The sequence below is a fragment of the Peromyscus maniculatus genome, chromosome 8, assembly GCF_049852395.1.
Source record: "Peromyscus maniculatus bairdii isolate BWxNUB_F1_BW_parent chromosome 8, HU_Pman_BW_mat_3.1, whole genome shotgun sequence".
In the NCBI taxonomy this organism is placed as follows: Eukaryota; Metazoa; Chordata; class Mammalia; order Rodentia; family Cricetidae; genus Peromyscus; species Peromyscus maniculatus.
The window spans coordinates 36,221,466-36,233,814 of record NC_134859.1 but is presented as its reverse complement, the minus strand read 5'-3'; the positions used below and the strand labels follow the sequence as shown (position 1 = coordinate 36,233,814).

At 45.0% G+C, this 12,349-nt stretch overlaps 1 protein-coding gene across 30 annotated transcripts in view; it reads right to left on the bottom strand.

Moving 5' to 3' along the window:
- Positions 1-12,349, bottom strand: part of Cdkl3 (cyclin dependent kinase like 3) — an 87,725-nt gene that overhangs the window by 10,862 nt on the left and 64,514 nt on the right. For 7 of the 30 annotated variants that reach the window (XR_013053268.1, XM_076578341.1, XM_016009596.3 and 4 more), the window contains one exon: positions 10,286-10,395. The exons of 12 other annotated variants lie outside the window; for them this stretch is intronic. Coding sequence is in view for 14 of the 18 variants with exons in the window: in XM_076578341.1 (XP_076434456.1) it covers positions 10,327-10,395 (69 nt within the window). In the remaining 4 variants the exon portion in view is untranslated. Of the gene's footprint in view, positions 1-2,734; positions 2,903-10,285; positions 10,396-12,349 lie in introns of those variants that run through there. 11 more of the 30 variants (XR_013053277.1, XR_013053269.1, XM_076578340.1 and 8 more) reach the window with 2 other exon arrangements.

Below are 12,349 nucleotides of genomic sequence, written 5' to 3'. Positions count from 1 at the left end.
TGTTTGGAGACATGGTCTCACTAATCCAGGCTTCTCTGGAATTCGTTACATAACTCAGGCTGGTCTTGAACTCATGACAATCCTCCTGAGTGCTGGGATTGCAGGAATGGGCCACAACACCTGTCCAAAATCTAATTTTAAAGTTGTAGAGTGGCGTAGCTAACTGGTTTTCATGCTTCCTATCCTGCCCTTCAACACCAAGTTGTCTTCCTAACACATATGTGGTCCTGCCACTTCATTAATAGGCATCTAATGCTTCCACTGTCTTCGAAGATTCTCTCACTTCCTTAACACGGCACCCAGAGTTCTCTGTGATCCACCCCTGACTTATAGAAGAGCCCACTGCTCTCTGCCCACCGCACACTCTAGCCTCCCGACAAGCAAAGCTTTCACACCAGAGCCATGTTTTCCCACTGAAGTAAACCACTGAGTTCATTCCTAGAACAAAGAACAGGACAGCCCAGTATTTAAAAGCCACCCTTCGTGTCAGACTGGATTGAATCCTGCCTGCGTCATTCACCAACTGTGTCTCTGAGAAAAATCACTTCGTCTGACACAAATCTCTCCAGCTCTAACCTGGGATAATGATAAATGATAACACACATCTCAATGAGTTGCCAGGAGGGTTCAGTTGGATCAGGTAGGTACATGCTTAGCCCAGCATCCCCACACATAAGCATCCAGCCTACAGTAACTCATTACCTGTGTTAAGTCCACCTGCTGCCCAAGCTTCAGCTCAGCTGACTCCCTGGGGAGCCTTTCCAGCACCCACAGCCCCCAGAATCTCATGGCTCTTTCACACCTTTCTCAGCCCACTTCCTGCCTCCTTATAAGTATTTATAGACACAACTGCTGTGGAACAATCTTTGCACACTGTAAGTATGTAGTATTCTCACTAGTTAATAAAGAGCTGATTTGTCTATAGGTGGGCAGGTAGAGATTGGGCGGGAAAGCTAGACTAGGAGGATGCTGGGAAGAAGAAGGGTGGAGTCTCAGGAGCTGCCAGCTGGACTCAGAAGCAGCAGCATGGGAAGTACATATTTGAGGTAAATGAGCCACGGGGCAGCACATAGGTTAACAGAAATGGGTTAATTTAAGTTATCAGAGTGAGCTAAAAACAAGCCCAAGCTATCAGCCGAGCTTTCTTAATTAATAAGAAGTCTCCATGTGATTATTTGGAGTGGCTAGTGGTATAGAGCCGACCGACAATTCCGACAAAAAACTCCACCTACACACTTTAGTGAATCCCTGCCCTTTGTTGCATGCTATAAGAAAAAAAGTTGAGGAAACTTTTGATCCTTAACTATAGAAAATCTAATTAGCAGACAGACGCCAGCAACTTGGGCACAAGTCACCAGTTTGCTGAATGAGGCGGTGGCTCACTGTCGTCTCTGTAACGTTTAGTTGTCCTGAGATTCTCTTCATGGCACAATCTCAGTCAGAGCTGAATTTCAAATAGGGACTGTTTCTCCTCCTATCAGGAGGAGTTTATTCCCCAAAAAACAGTGAATTATAGTTGACCACAGAAAAGCTCCGTGAACTGTCAAGGGAAAGCAACATAGTGGTGTCAGGTTCAGAGGATTCCGTCAACTCTGACTTTCCCATTCCCAAAGCTTTCACCGAAAGAAAGACACAAAGTGTTGGAGTTCCAACACAGCAGAGGGCTAAAATCCCTCCCGGCCTCCCTTGCCTGATGGTACAGTTGTAATGTGTTTTCTTGGTGTGTACATGACACTGAGAACAGGCGGTTCAATATGCTGCACCTCACACCCCCATATCCTGTCCATAGACAGTCAAAGCTTCGAGGGAAAGGGCTACGCCGGGCGTCAGCTCCAGCATGCCAGTAATCCTACCTGCTGCAGGAGTCCTGTACCTTACATTAAATGGCGCTCTGTCACTACTGGATGCTCAGTGTCATCAAGACTTCAAGCAAGGCTGTCCAAGCTCCGCCTCACCCAAATACCAGAAGATGACACCCACAACGCCTACCACAAGAGGAAGCGATGCACCTGGACAGCATATTTTGACCGTGTGAACTGAGTGCATGTCATCAGAGTGACATCTCATGAAGTGACTTCCCTGGGCTGGCAGAGAAGAAGCAGCTTGCCTGCTGGGCACAGCTGCCCACTCTTTCCCTGCTGCTGCCTTCATGCCAGGCTGGTTGGCCACTGTGGCCCGGGGGGAGGGTCTGCCTGGTTGCCTCACTCCATCTCCAGATTTCTAGCTCTGCCAGGAACTATGGGAGAGGAGGCTTTAGCTAATTATGGCCAGTTCTGTTTCTGAGCATAGTGTGTTTCTAAAACATGGACATCAAACAGTGAGCTCTTATAAGGACGGGTCATTCTCAGAAAGCTGGACTCACGGGGGAGCACCACACATCTCACATTCCAACCACAGTACCAAACAATGGCCAGCTTTCCTTCATTCCCTCCCTCCTTCCCTCCTTCCCTCTGCTCATCTTCCTCCTCTCTCCTTTCCTCGTCCCCGTCCCGTCCCGTGTGTCCCCCCCCCCCCCCCCCCCCCCCCCCCCGCTTCTCTCAAGTAGCACAGTCTGGCCCAGAACTAAGTACGGAAAGGTGACTTTGATTCTCCTGCCCAGTGCTAGGATTACAGGTGTAGTCACCATGCCCAATTTATTGGGTGCTGCAAGTCAATTCCAGGGTTTCATGCATGCTAGTCAAGCACTCTACCAACTGAGCCCCATCTACAGCCTCAAACAATGTATTTTCCATGGTTTTAGATTGCTTTCATTTTATTATACTTAGCAGTGGGATATGTAAAGAATGGCACGTGACCAAGAATTCAGCTGAGACTCCAGGTGCCTTGCTGTGAACAGTATGACGTTGCTGTGGACACCGCTTCTAGCTGTACCTGTAGTGGCCTTGTCTCTTCCTGTTCATTTCTGTTTTTTCAAACAAGAGAAAAAAAAATCAAACTGCCACAAAATATCACAGTGCTTACAGTGGGGTCAAATTAGCAAGATTGTATCATGGCCTGGCAGAGGATGCCCCATTTGCAACAGCCCAGATGGTAGGTGAGAACCTGAACAGCCCGCCCCCTGATGGGTACACAGAGGGAAGTCTCCTTACAGTTACCAAATTTAAACAGCTGAGAGATGAGGCTGCCTGTTCTGTTAAGACACCTCTGCATAGCACTCCCGGGCTGCAATTCACTTTCATGCGTTATCTCATTTGTTCAGTACCTCAGTCTTCTCAGCCCACACCCTTCTTAGTTTTGTGGAAGAGCAAGAATGGTAAGCCTGTGCAAATCAGTATTTGTTTAGCGTAAATCATTAGTAAACAAGTATCGTTTGTCTTACTTGATACAGTAACTACGGAGACATTTGATGAGCTGGGAATGAGACAGACATTAAAGGGGCCTTTTTACAGGACCAAAGCAGGGAAACCAAACCACAGTATCTGACATGCATCACATCAGAGATGTACAAAGCAGGCATCTGTGGAAATGGCTGTTGGCTCTCACAAGCCATGTGAAGTGTGGAATCACAACCTTCCCCATGGGATGAACCAGCTACTTTGTGCTTACAGTGACATCTTCAGCCTCAGATATGTTCAGTGGAACCTCACTCAGGGCTTCACGGGACTTCCCATGACCAACTTAAAAAGACTAAAAGGCACTGGATTCCAACAGAATGTCAAACATGACACGTGAGAAACTTGGAAACTTAAATGCTGACTAGAGTTTTGATGGTTTAAAAAAAAATTGTAGTTGTGATAAGCAATTACATGTTTTTAAAGACACACTTAACTTTTAGAGATACATTTCAAAATATTTAGTGAAGAACTAAATGATACCTAGGATGTGCTTCAAAATAATACAGAGAGAAGGAAATGCCTGAGAGAATAAAGGGGACAAAAACTGACCGTGTGTGGACAATTGTTCAAACTACATGGTGAAGGAGTGGGTACCTCCCTGAGGTATTGGTCAGGGGGCCCCTGAGATCCCCCAAAGCAATACAGAAGTTTGCTACTGCTATTGACTGACCATCAGAACTAGTTGATAAGACTCTACATGCTTTGGTCACAGAACTTAAGAGAAATTAAACTGAAATGGGCTGGAAACTTCCTCTTTGCTGGCTAGAGTGCCAGAAGGTGCTATACACACTGCTGGGGAGAACTGCCACCAACGGTCTTAATCAGCTGTGGACCCTGTGTGTAAAGCTACTAAGTAGCCTGGCAAGATGAGCGCATGGTGCAGTAGCCTTAAGTCTGTTACGGGATAATCAAGTGCTTTTTGACTGGACTTGAGGTCCACTCCATAGGAGTAATTCACACTTGGTGTTGTAAATCCAGTCAAGATCCCGTGGCTGGGGACGCCTTAGGCCCCATTGGGGAAGTGTGCCGATAGTTGTTTTTTCTAAGTGGACACGATATGCCTTCTACATTGCTCTGTTTATGCCCGCGGGATAATGCTCCTGTCTGCTTTGGGCAGAGAAGCTTTTTTCTTTCCCTGTAGTCAGCAGGGTCAGCAGAGGCTCATAACTGGTCCCAAGCATGGAGAATAAATGAGTATTGAGTGGTAAGCCATACATGGGACATCGATATCACCCCTTCCAAAGCTAAGGAGACACTGCGGAAGGAGGGTGGAAACGATGTAAGGAAGGCACTTTGCGGCCTGCCATGGCTGCTGCGCTCTTGAGCTCACAGTAGGTGTGACTGTCTGCACAAGAGCTGCACACGACTGGACCTGTCAGCACCTGTCATGGGAGGGGGAAGGGTTCACAGGGCCCCACCATTTCTGCTCCTGAGGATGTTATGTGCCGTTAATGGTGGATGGGGAAAGAAACATTTCCTCAGTGGTGTGTCCACTACTAAGGTGCATGTGCTCCTATAAACAAGCCTAACAAAATTCACCAGATCACACACGCACACCACAAAGACATGGAATGGGTAACAGGGGTGACTATGACAGAAACACATTATGCAAACATATGAGAACGTTACAGTGAAATCCATTATTACATGGAATAAACAGATGTAAGTAAAACATTCTTAAAAGCTTTGTGGTAAGTACATGGGATGGGTCATTATGAGATTCTATTTTCTTCAGCATGTATGATTTACCCATAGTAAAAAGTTTTTAAAATCTTGGAGGATTGAATGCATAAATTAAAACTGGACACAAACAATCCTGTCATATTCCATCACACACACACACACACACACACACACACACACACACACACACACACACACAGAGAGAGAGACAGAGACAGAGACAGAGACAGAGACAGAGAGACAGAGGAGTTGCAAATGTACCACATTATACCATTATTAAAATGCCAGCCTGGTCTACAGGGCAAGTTCCAGGACAGCCAGGTCTACACAGAGAAATCCTGTCTTGAAAAAAACAAAAACAAAAAAGCTACACATAGCTTGGTGCTTAAAAGCACTGCTCTTCTTGCAGAGGGCCTGGTTTCAGTTCGAAGCCCCACACAGGGTGCTCACAACCACCTGTCACAGCAGTTCCAGGGGCTCCAGCGCCCCCTTCTGTCTACCCTGAGCACCCCATGCACATACACAGATACACACAATTAAAAATAATATGACAACACATATGCCAGACAACACAACCTACGTAAGCTTTTGCAGGTCCGCGCACATACCGGCAATCTTAGACCCAAACACAAGGATGCTGCCCAGTCCCAGTCCCAGCCAGTCGGGGCTTCACAGTGAGACCCTGGCTCAACAAAGTTTAGTTAAAATGCATTTAACTGAGACACATGACATTGTAATATGACTTGCTTTTGTTTTTGATTTATTTTTACTTTAAAATCTTTATTGCATTTTATTTTGTGTGTGTGTGTGTGTGTGTGTGTGTGTGTGTGTGTGTGTGTGTGCCACAGTGCACATATGAAGGTCAAAGGACAACTTAGAGTCAGTTCTTGCCTCCCATATGGGCCCCAGAGATTGACCTAAGGTTATCAGGATTGGTGGCAAATACCATGTTGCTGCCCCAGAGCATATCGTTAAGTTTTTATGTATGTGAGTGTTTCCTTGAATGCGTGTCTGTGCACCATGTGCACACCTGCTACCTGTGGAGGTCCGAGGAGGGTGCTGGGTCCTCTGGGGCTTTCTAGGGATACTTTTTCTTTTTAATAAAATAGTGTGTGTGTGTGTGTGTGAGAGAGAGAGAGAGAGAGAGAGAGACAGAGACAGAGACAGAGACAGAGACAGAGACAGAGACAGAGAGACAGAGAGAGGAGACACACACAGAGGGGAGAGAGAGACAGAGACAGAGAGAGACAGAGACAAAGATAGAGAGAGAGTGACAGAGACAGAGAGAGAGACACACACACACAGAGGAGAGAGAGAGAGAGAGCAAGCGAGCATATGGGCTCTAGGAATCAAACCTGGTCCTCTAGCTCACTAGATTTTTTTTTGAGACAGTGTATCTCCATTGTAGCCCCTGGAACTCACAGACATCTTCCTGCCTCTGCCTCTTAAGTGCTGGGATTAAAGATGTGCGCCACCACTGCCTGGCTTCCCTAGATTAAATGTTTTACACTGACTTATACAAGCCCATTTCTTTGCAAGTATAATACATTTTTGATGAGATACTCTGCTATCCTCAACTTTGACATAGCTCCCCTTTCTCATAACTATATTTTTATGAAAAATGTAAGCTCTATTCATGTGAATAGCTGTAACTGCAGTTGATTTTCACTGTGTAGAAATAACCATTCATTAGTATATTTGTTGATGAGCTGTTGCAACGTTTACAGATGTTGCTATAATAAACACCGCTGGGAACATCATCACACTCCTCGGAAGCCGGTGTGCAAGGCTTTCTTTGAGGTGGACCAGGCTTCAGCATTCAATGCCAGGTTGTTTTCCAGAGAGGAGGGTTCACACGCCACTCCCGCCAGCAGCGCACTGTTTCCAGCTGCTCTGTCTCATCCTTCACTGGCACCGTGTGCCAAGGACTAGTCCTTGCCAAGTGGGTGAGAATGAAAAGCGGGATCCACAATTTTCACATCTACTTTTCTGCTTTCTAATAAAGTCCTTTCTTGATATTAGCCGTTCACCTTTCTTTTATTATCCGAGGTGTTTTGTTGTTGCTTTTTAAAGAGAGGGTCTCCTGGGTGGCCCCTGACTGAACCTGCTGTGTCGTCCAGGCTGGCCTGGAACTTGGGGATCTGCCTGCCTTTGCCACTGAGTACTGGATGGTCACCGCGCCCAGCCGATCTACTCCTTTCCTGCTGTTTTGTTAAAGAGATTTTAGGAATTCACTGTACTCTAGATATTACTGTGTTAACTCTAAGTTTCAAGTAGTGACTTTTCCATTCTCTTTATGGATCTGCAATGAAGAAGAATGATATACTTGAAGTTTTTTGAGATATTTTTTTAAGGGTAGGTGTGTTTGGTCCGCATTGTTTATCTGTGAACCACTTTCCTGCAGGTCTGAACAGGCCAGGAGTGAATGCTGGATCCTCTGAGACTGGAGGGAGACATTTGTGAGCTACCATTCGGATGCAGGGAATTGAACCCCAGTCCTCTAAAAGAACAACCAGTATTTCTTTTTTTTTTCTTTTTTGGTTTTTCAGACAGGGTTTCTCTTGTGTAGCTTTGCGCCTTTCCTGGAGCTCACTTGGTAGCCCAGGCTGGCCTCGAACTCACAGAGATCCTCCTGCCTCTGCCTCCCAAGTGCTGGGATTAAAGGCGTGCACCACCACCGCCTGGCACAACCAATATTTCTAAGAGCTGGGCCCATAGATAACCATAAAATTTTTTTGTTTGGTTGATTTTGGGGTTTTTTTTTTTTTTTTTTTTTTTTGGTTTTTCGAGACAGGGTTTCTCTGTGTAGCTTTGCGCCTTTCCTGGGACTCACTTGGTAGCCCAGGCTGGCCTCGAACTCACAGAGATCCGCCTGGCTCTGCCTCCCGAGTGCTGGGATTAAAGGCGTGCGCCACCACCGCCCGGCATGATTTTGGGGTTTTTTTGAGACAGGTTTTTTTTTGTTTGTTTGTTTGGTTGGTTGGTTGGTTCTGGTTTTTTTTTGTTGTTTGTTTTTCTGGTTTTTTTTTTTTTTATTTAATTTTCGAGATAGGGTTCCTCTGTGTAGCCCTCGCTGTCCTGGAACTTGCTTCATAGACCAGACTGACCTTGAACCCCAGAGATCTGCCTGCTTCTGCCTCCTGAGTGCTGGGATTAAAGGTGTGCTCCACCACCATCAGCAGATGACTATAAAATTTAACAGTTCAATTTGCCCATCATTTCCCCCGTTTGTCTCTCTTTTTTTTTTTTTTTTTCCGAGACAGGGTTTCTCTGTGTAGCTTTGCGCCTTTCCTGGAACTCACTTGGTAGCCCAGGCTGGCCTCGAACTCACAGAGATCTGCCTGGCTCTGCCTCCCGAGTGCTGGGATTAAAGGTGTGTGCCACCACCGCCTGGCTTCCCCCCCCTTTTAAGAAATATGTATTTTAAGACCAGTTAAATGACTCAGCAGGTAAAGTCACTCCCTAAGCAAGCCTGATTGACTGCTTGAGTTTGACCTGGAGCCCATCATGGAAGGGCACTCTTGAAAGTTCTCCCTCTGACCTACACACACACACACACACTCTCTCTATCTCTCTCTCCTCTCTCTCTTTCACACACACATACATACATACACACACATACATATACACACAAATGCATGCTCTCACACACAGATTCTCTCTCTCCTCTCTCTCACACACACATACATACACACACACAAATGCACACTCTCACACACAAAGATTCTCTCTCTCTCTCTCTTTCTCACATATACACACACACATATACATACATGGTCTAGATTTTCATTTTAAAGTTTTCAGGTTTCTCCATTCACAATTCTTAGTACATACTTGGTGTTTCTAAGGAAGAAAAAGCCCAGTTCCTCTGTCCTTTTACCATAGTCCGGTCCCACTTTTAAGGGTGTGGCATCTCCCCGGTGATCGGGATTATCAATGGCTAAGTTTCTGAGCATGAATGGGCCTGTTCTCTCTTCATCAGTTACACTGGCTCATTTTCCACCCTTTCATCACTTCAGCAATGTCTTAATTACAACTTCAAAAGTGTCTTCAATCTAGTTAGACAAGTTCTTCTACTCTGGTTTTTATGATGTGCTGGCAGCTCTCAGTCCTTGGCTGTTCTGTATGAGTTCTAAAATAGTCCAGATCCCCACACAAACTGCTGGGTTATATTAACATGCCCTGTGAGATGCTGACACCTTTTTGACATTGAGTTCCTGTTGAAGAAGGAAGGAGGATGCTCAGGGAACCCTTCTCTTCTTGCTGATCCCTTGATATATGTCCGGTATTTCAGTGGGTTTCCGTGTAGATCCCTTTTCAGATTCATGAGCTTTCCTTCCATTTCTACTTAAGTGGTTTTTTTTTCTTTTAACTAGAAACAGATATTGAACTACTTTTTCCTGCAGTGATTAATATAAATAAATGTGCCTTCCCTTCCCTCCTCCCCCTCTTCTTCCCTTCCTTCCTTCCTCGCTTAGGATAGGGTCTTTTGTAGCCCAGGCTGGCCTGGAAGTGGCCAAGGATGACCTTGAACTTCTGATCCTCCTGCCTCTACCTCCTGAGTGCTTGGGTTATGGTGTGTACCCCGGGCTTATGGAGTGTTGGGCATCCAAACACCAAGGCCTCATGCATGTCAGGCAAGTATTCCACTGAGTCATACGCCTAGTCCTGTATTTCTCTTCAGTCTTTCCTTAATAGTCATGACCTTCTCAGGAGGCAGAGGCAGGTGGGTCTCTGTGAGTTTGAGGCCAGCCTGGGCTACAGAGTGAGTTCCAGGAAAGGCACCAAAGCTACACAGAGAAATGCTGTCTCAAAAAAAAAAAAAAAAAAAAAAAACAAAAACAAAAACAAAAACAAAAAATAGTCCTGGCCTCGATCTTTCGAGTGTTACAGGCCACCATCATCACCCTTGATACTCTTTCGTATTTAGAGTCAAGTCGCTTACTTTTTGGCAGGAACACCAGGGAAATAATGCTACAATGCTGCTCTCCTTGCTGCACATTGTCCAATGTTATATCATGTTTTATTTTTATTTACATGTATGTCTGTTGTGCTCACATGCATGATGGTGCCTTCAGACTCCAGAAGAGGGGGTCACAGGTACACTCAGGTCCTCTGCAAGAAGGGAGCGTTCTTAACCAGTGGGCATCTCTTTAGCCCTTAGTTTACCCTATTCCAAGCATGCTCACTTTGATAAAGTTACAGATGCCTTCTAACATTGTCTCTGCACAAATCACCCATTTGTGAATGGATTCATAGATACTCACTGTTATGCGGGAGCGAGTCTACTCCAATCTTGTAACTGTGATTATTTTAGTACCCCATATTTGGCTATTGGGAGCTCCTTCTGGTTGGCTTCTGTGTCCTTCTGATATGCCTGCATAATTTATTTAGTTACTCATGCTTTCTGGCACAAAACATTTCCACTATATCTAATAAAAACATGACTTCATTCCATAATACATTTGCCCAACCCTTTCCTAGAACATACATGCAATTTCAGAACTACTAACACATACAGATGTGGAACAAATCCACAAACTGGAGTGCAATAGCAGCACATTATTCTTTCTGTCTTTAGCCTTACAGCATCTAGGCAAAATTTCCTTTTCCAAACTCACTTAGATTAGTCTCTTTTGGGCCAGCTAAAAAGCATGGTGGGTGAAGGCGCTGCCAAGCCTGATGACCGTGTTCCATCCCCAGGACCATATTGTGGCAGGAGAGCACTGGGTCCTGCCACTGGTCCTCTAACCTCCAAATCAATGTTGTGACAGGGCATGTCCACAACACATACACATGTGCACACTTGAAGTAAGATAAAATGTTGTCCTCTGATCTCCTCATGTGCAGGAGCATGCACGTGCACACCTCCCCCCCCACACACACAATATATTAGAGTATAATAAATAAAAAAGATTGTCCTTTTTCTTCTCAGCATGACCATGTTAGTCAATAATTTGGTTGATTTGTTAGTACTGGTATTCTGTGTAGAGTCCTTTCCTACCACACAAATACACACACACCTGGTGCAAATCCGTTCAGTAGGAGAACAGTCTGTGTGTTGTGTGTGCTGTTCACATGTGTGTGCATGTACACACACAGACTGGGTGTCTCCTCAGTCACTTTCCACCGTATTCTCCTGAGACATGCTCTCCCTGGGACCACAGATCCACATATTTTTTTAAATGAAGATATGTAAGTGGTCGCCAAGATATGGTACCTGCACAACATCGATGATTGTTAGGAAGATGAACACATTTCAAAACCACAGTGAGAGTCCTCACCCATTCAAAACAACTACCATCAGAGGAGCAAACCAGAGTGACAGCCCTCACCCATTCACAACAACTACCACCTCAGGAGTAAACAATAAATAGCCAGTGCTGGTGAGGAAGCAAGGACACAGACATAAAGGTGTTTCAGAAAAACATAACTTGAATGGATTTGTTATCAGAGTAGGGAGAGGAATGGGTGAAGACGTTCTAAGCCATTTCACTGTGCCTGAAGAATAGGAATGCAAATTATATTAAGCCTTGGTAAATCAAAGGCACACATGAAGAGGGGCAGTTCCACAAGGAGAGAAGACAAATCTCAATTTCATGCACCTAATACGAAAGCCTTAATGAAGCTTGAAAAGAAACAGGGATGGCAAGATGGATCAGTGAAGAAAGGTGCTTGCCACCAAGCCTAATGGCCCGAGTTCAATCCCCAGGACCCACATGGTGGAAGGAGGGAACCCACTCCCACAAGCTGGCCTCTGACCTCCATATGCACACAGACACAACATAAAAATTAAAGATGTAAAAAAAAGTTTTAAAATAAACAGATAAGCCCACAATCATAATTGGAATTTGTAACATACAGCCCTGAAAACTGTTAGAGTAAGCACATGTCAAATGACCAAAAGTGACATAAAGCCCAGAAGAAGGCAATTCCACTCTTGTCGAATGGGTACTGCACCCAGAATGCATGAGTTTTTCAAGTTTAAGTTCAAGCACTCACTGTATATTGGTATTTAAACCAAATAAAATACATTTCAAAGGATAAAAATACTCCAGAGCAGAGTCTCTGACCATGCTCTAATTATAAATATCAGCTTCAAATGTTCCTATGTACCTGAAAATTGGGAAATGAATCTCCAAATAACACATGATTCAGAGAAGTTACTGTGGCGGAAACTAGGAAATATTTTCACAGAGTAACAATGAAAATAACATATATTAAACCTTGTTGCTGGGCAGTGGTGGTGCACGCCTTTGATCCCAGCACTCGGGAGGCAGAGCTAGGTGGATCTCTGTGAGTTAAAGGCCAGCCTGGTGCACAGACCGAGA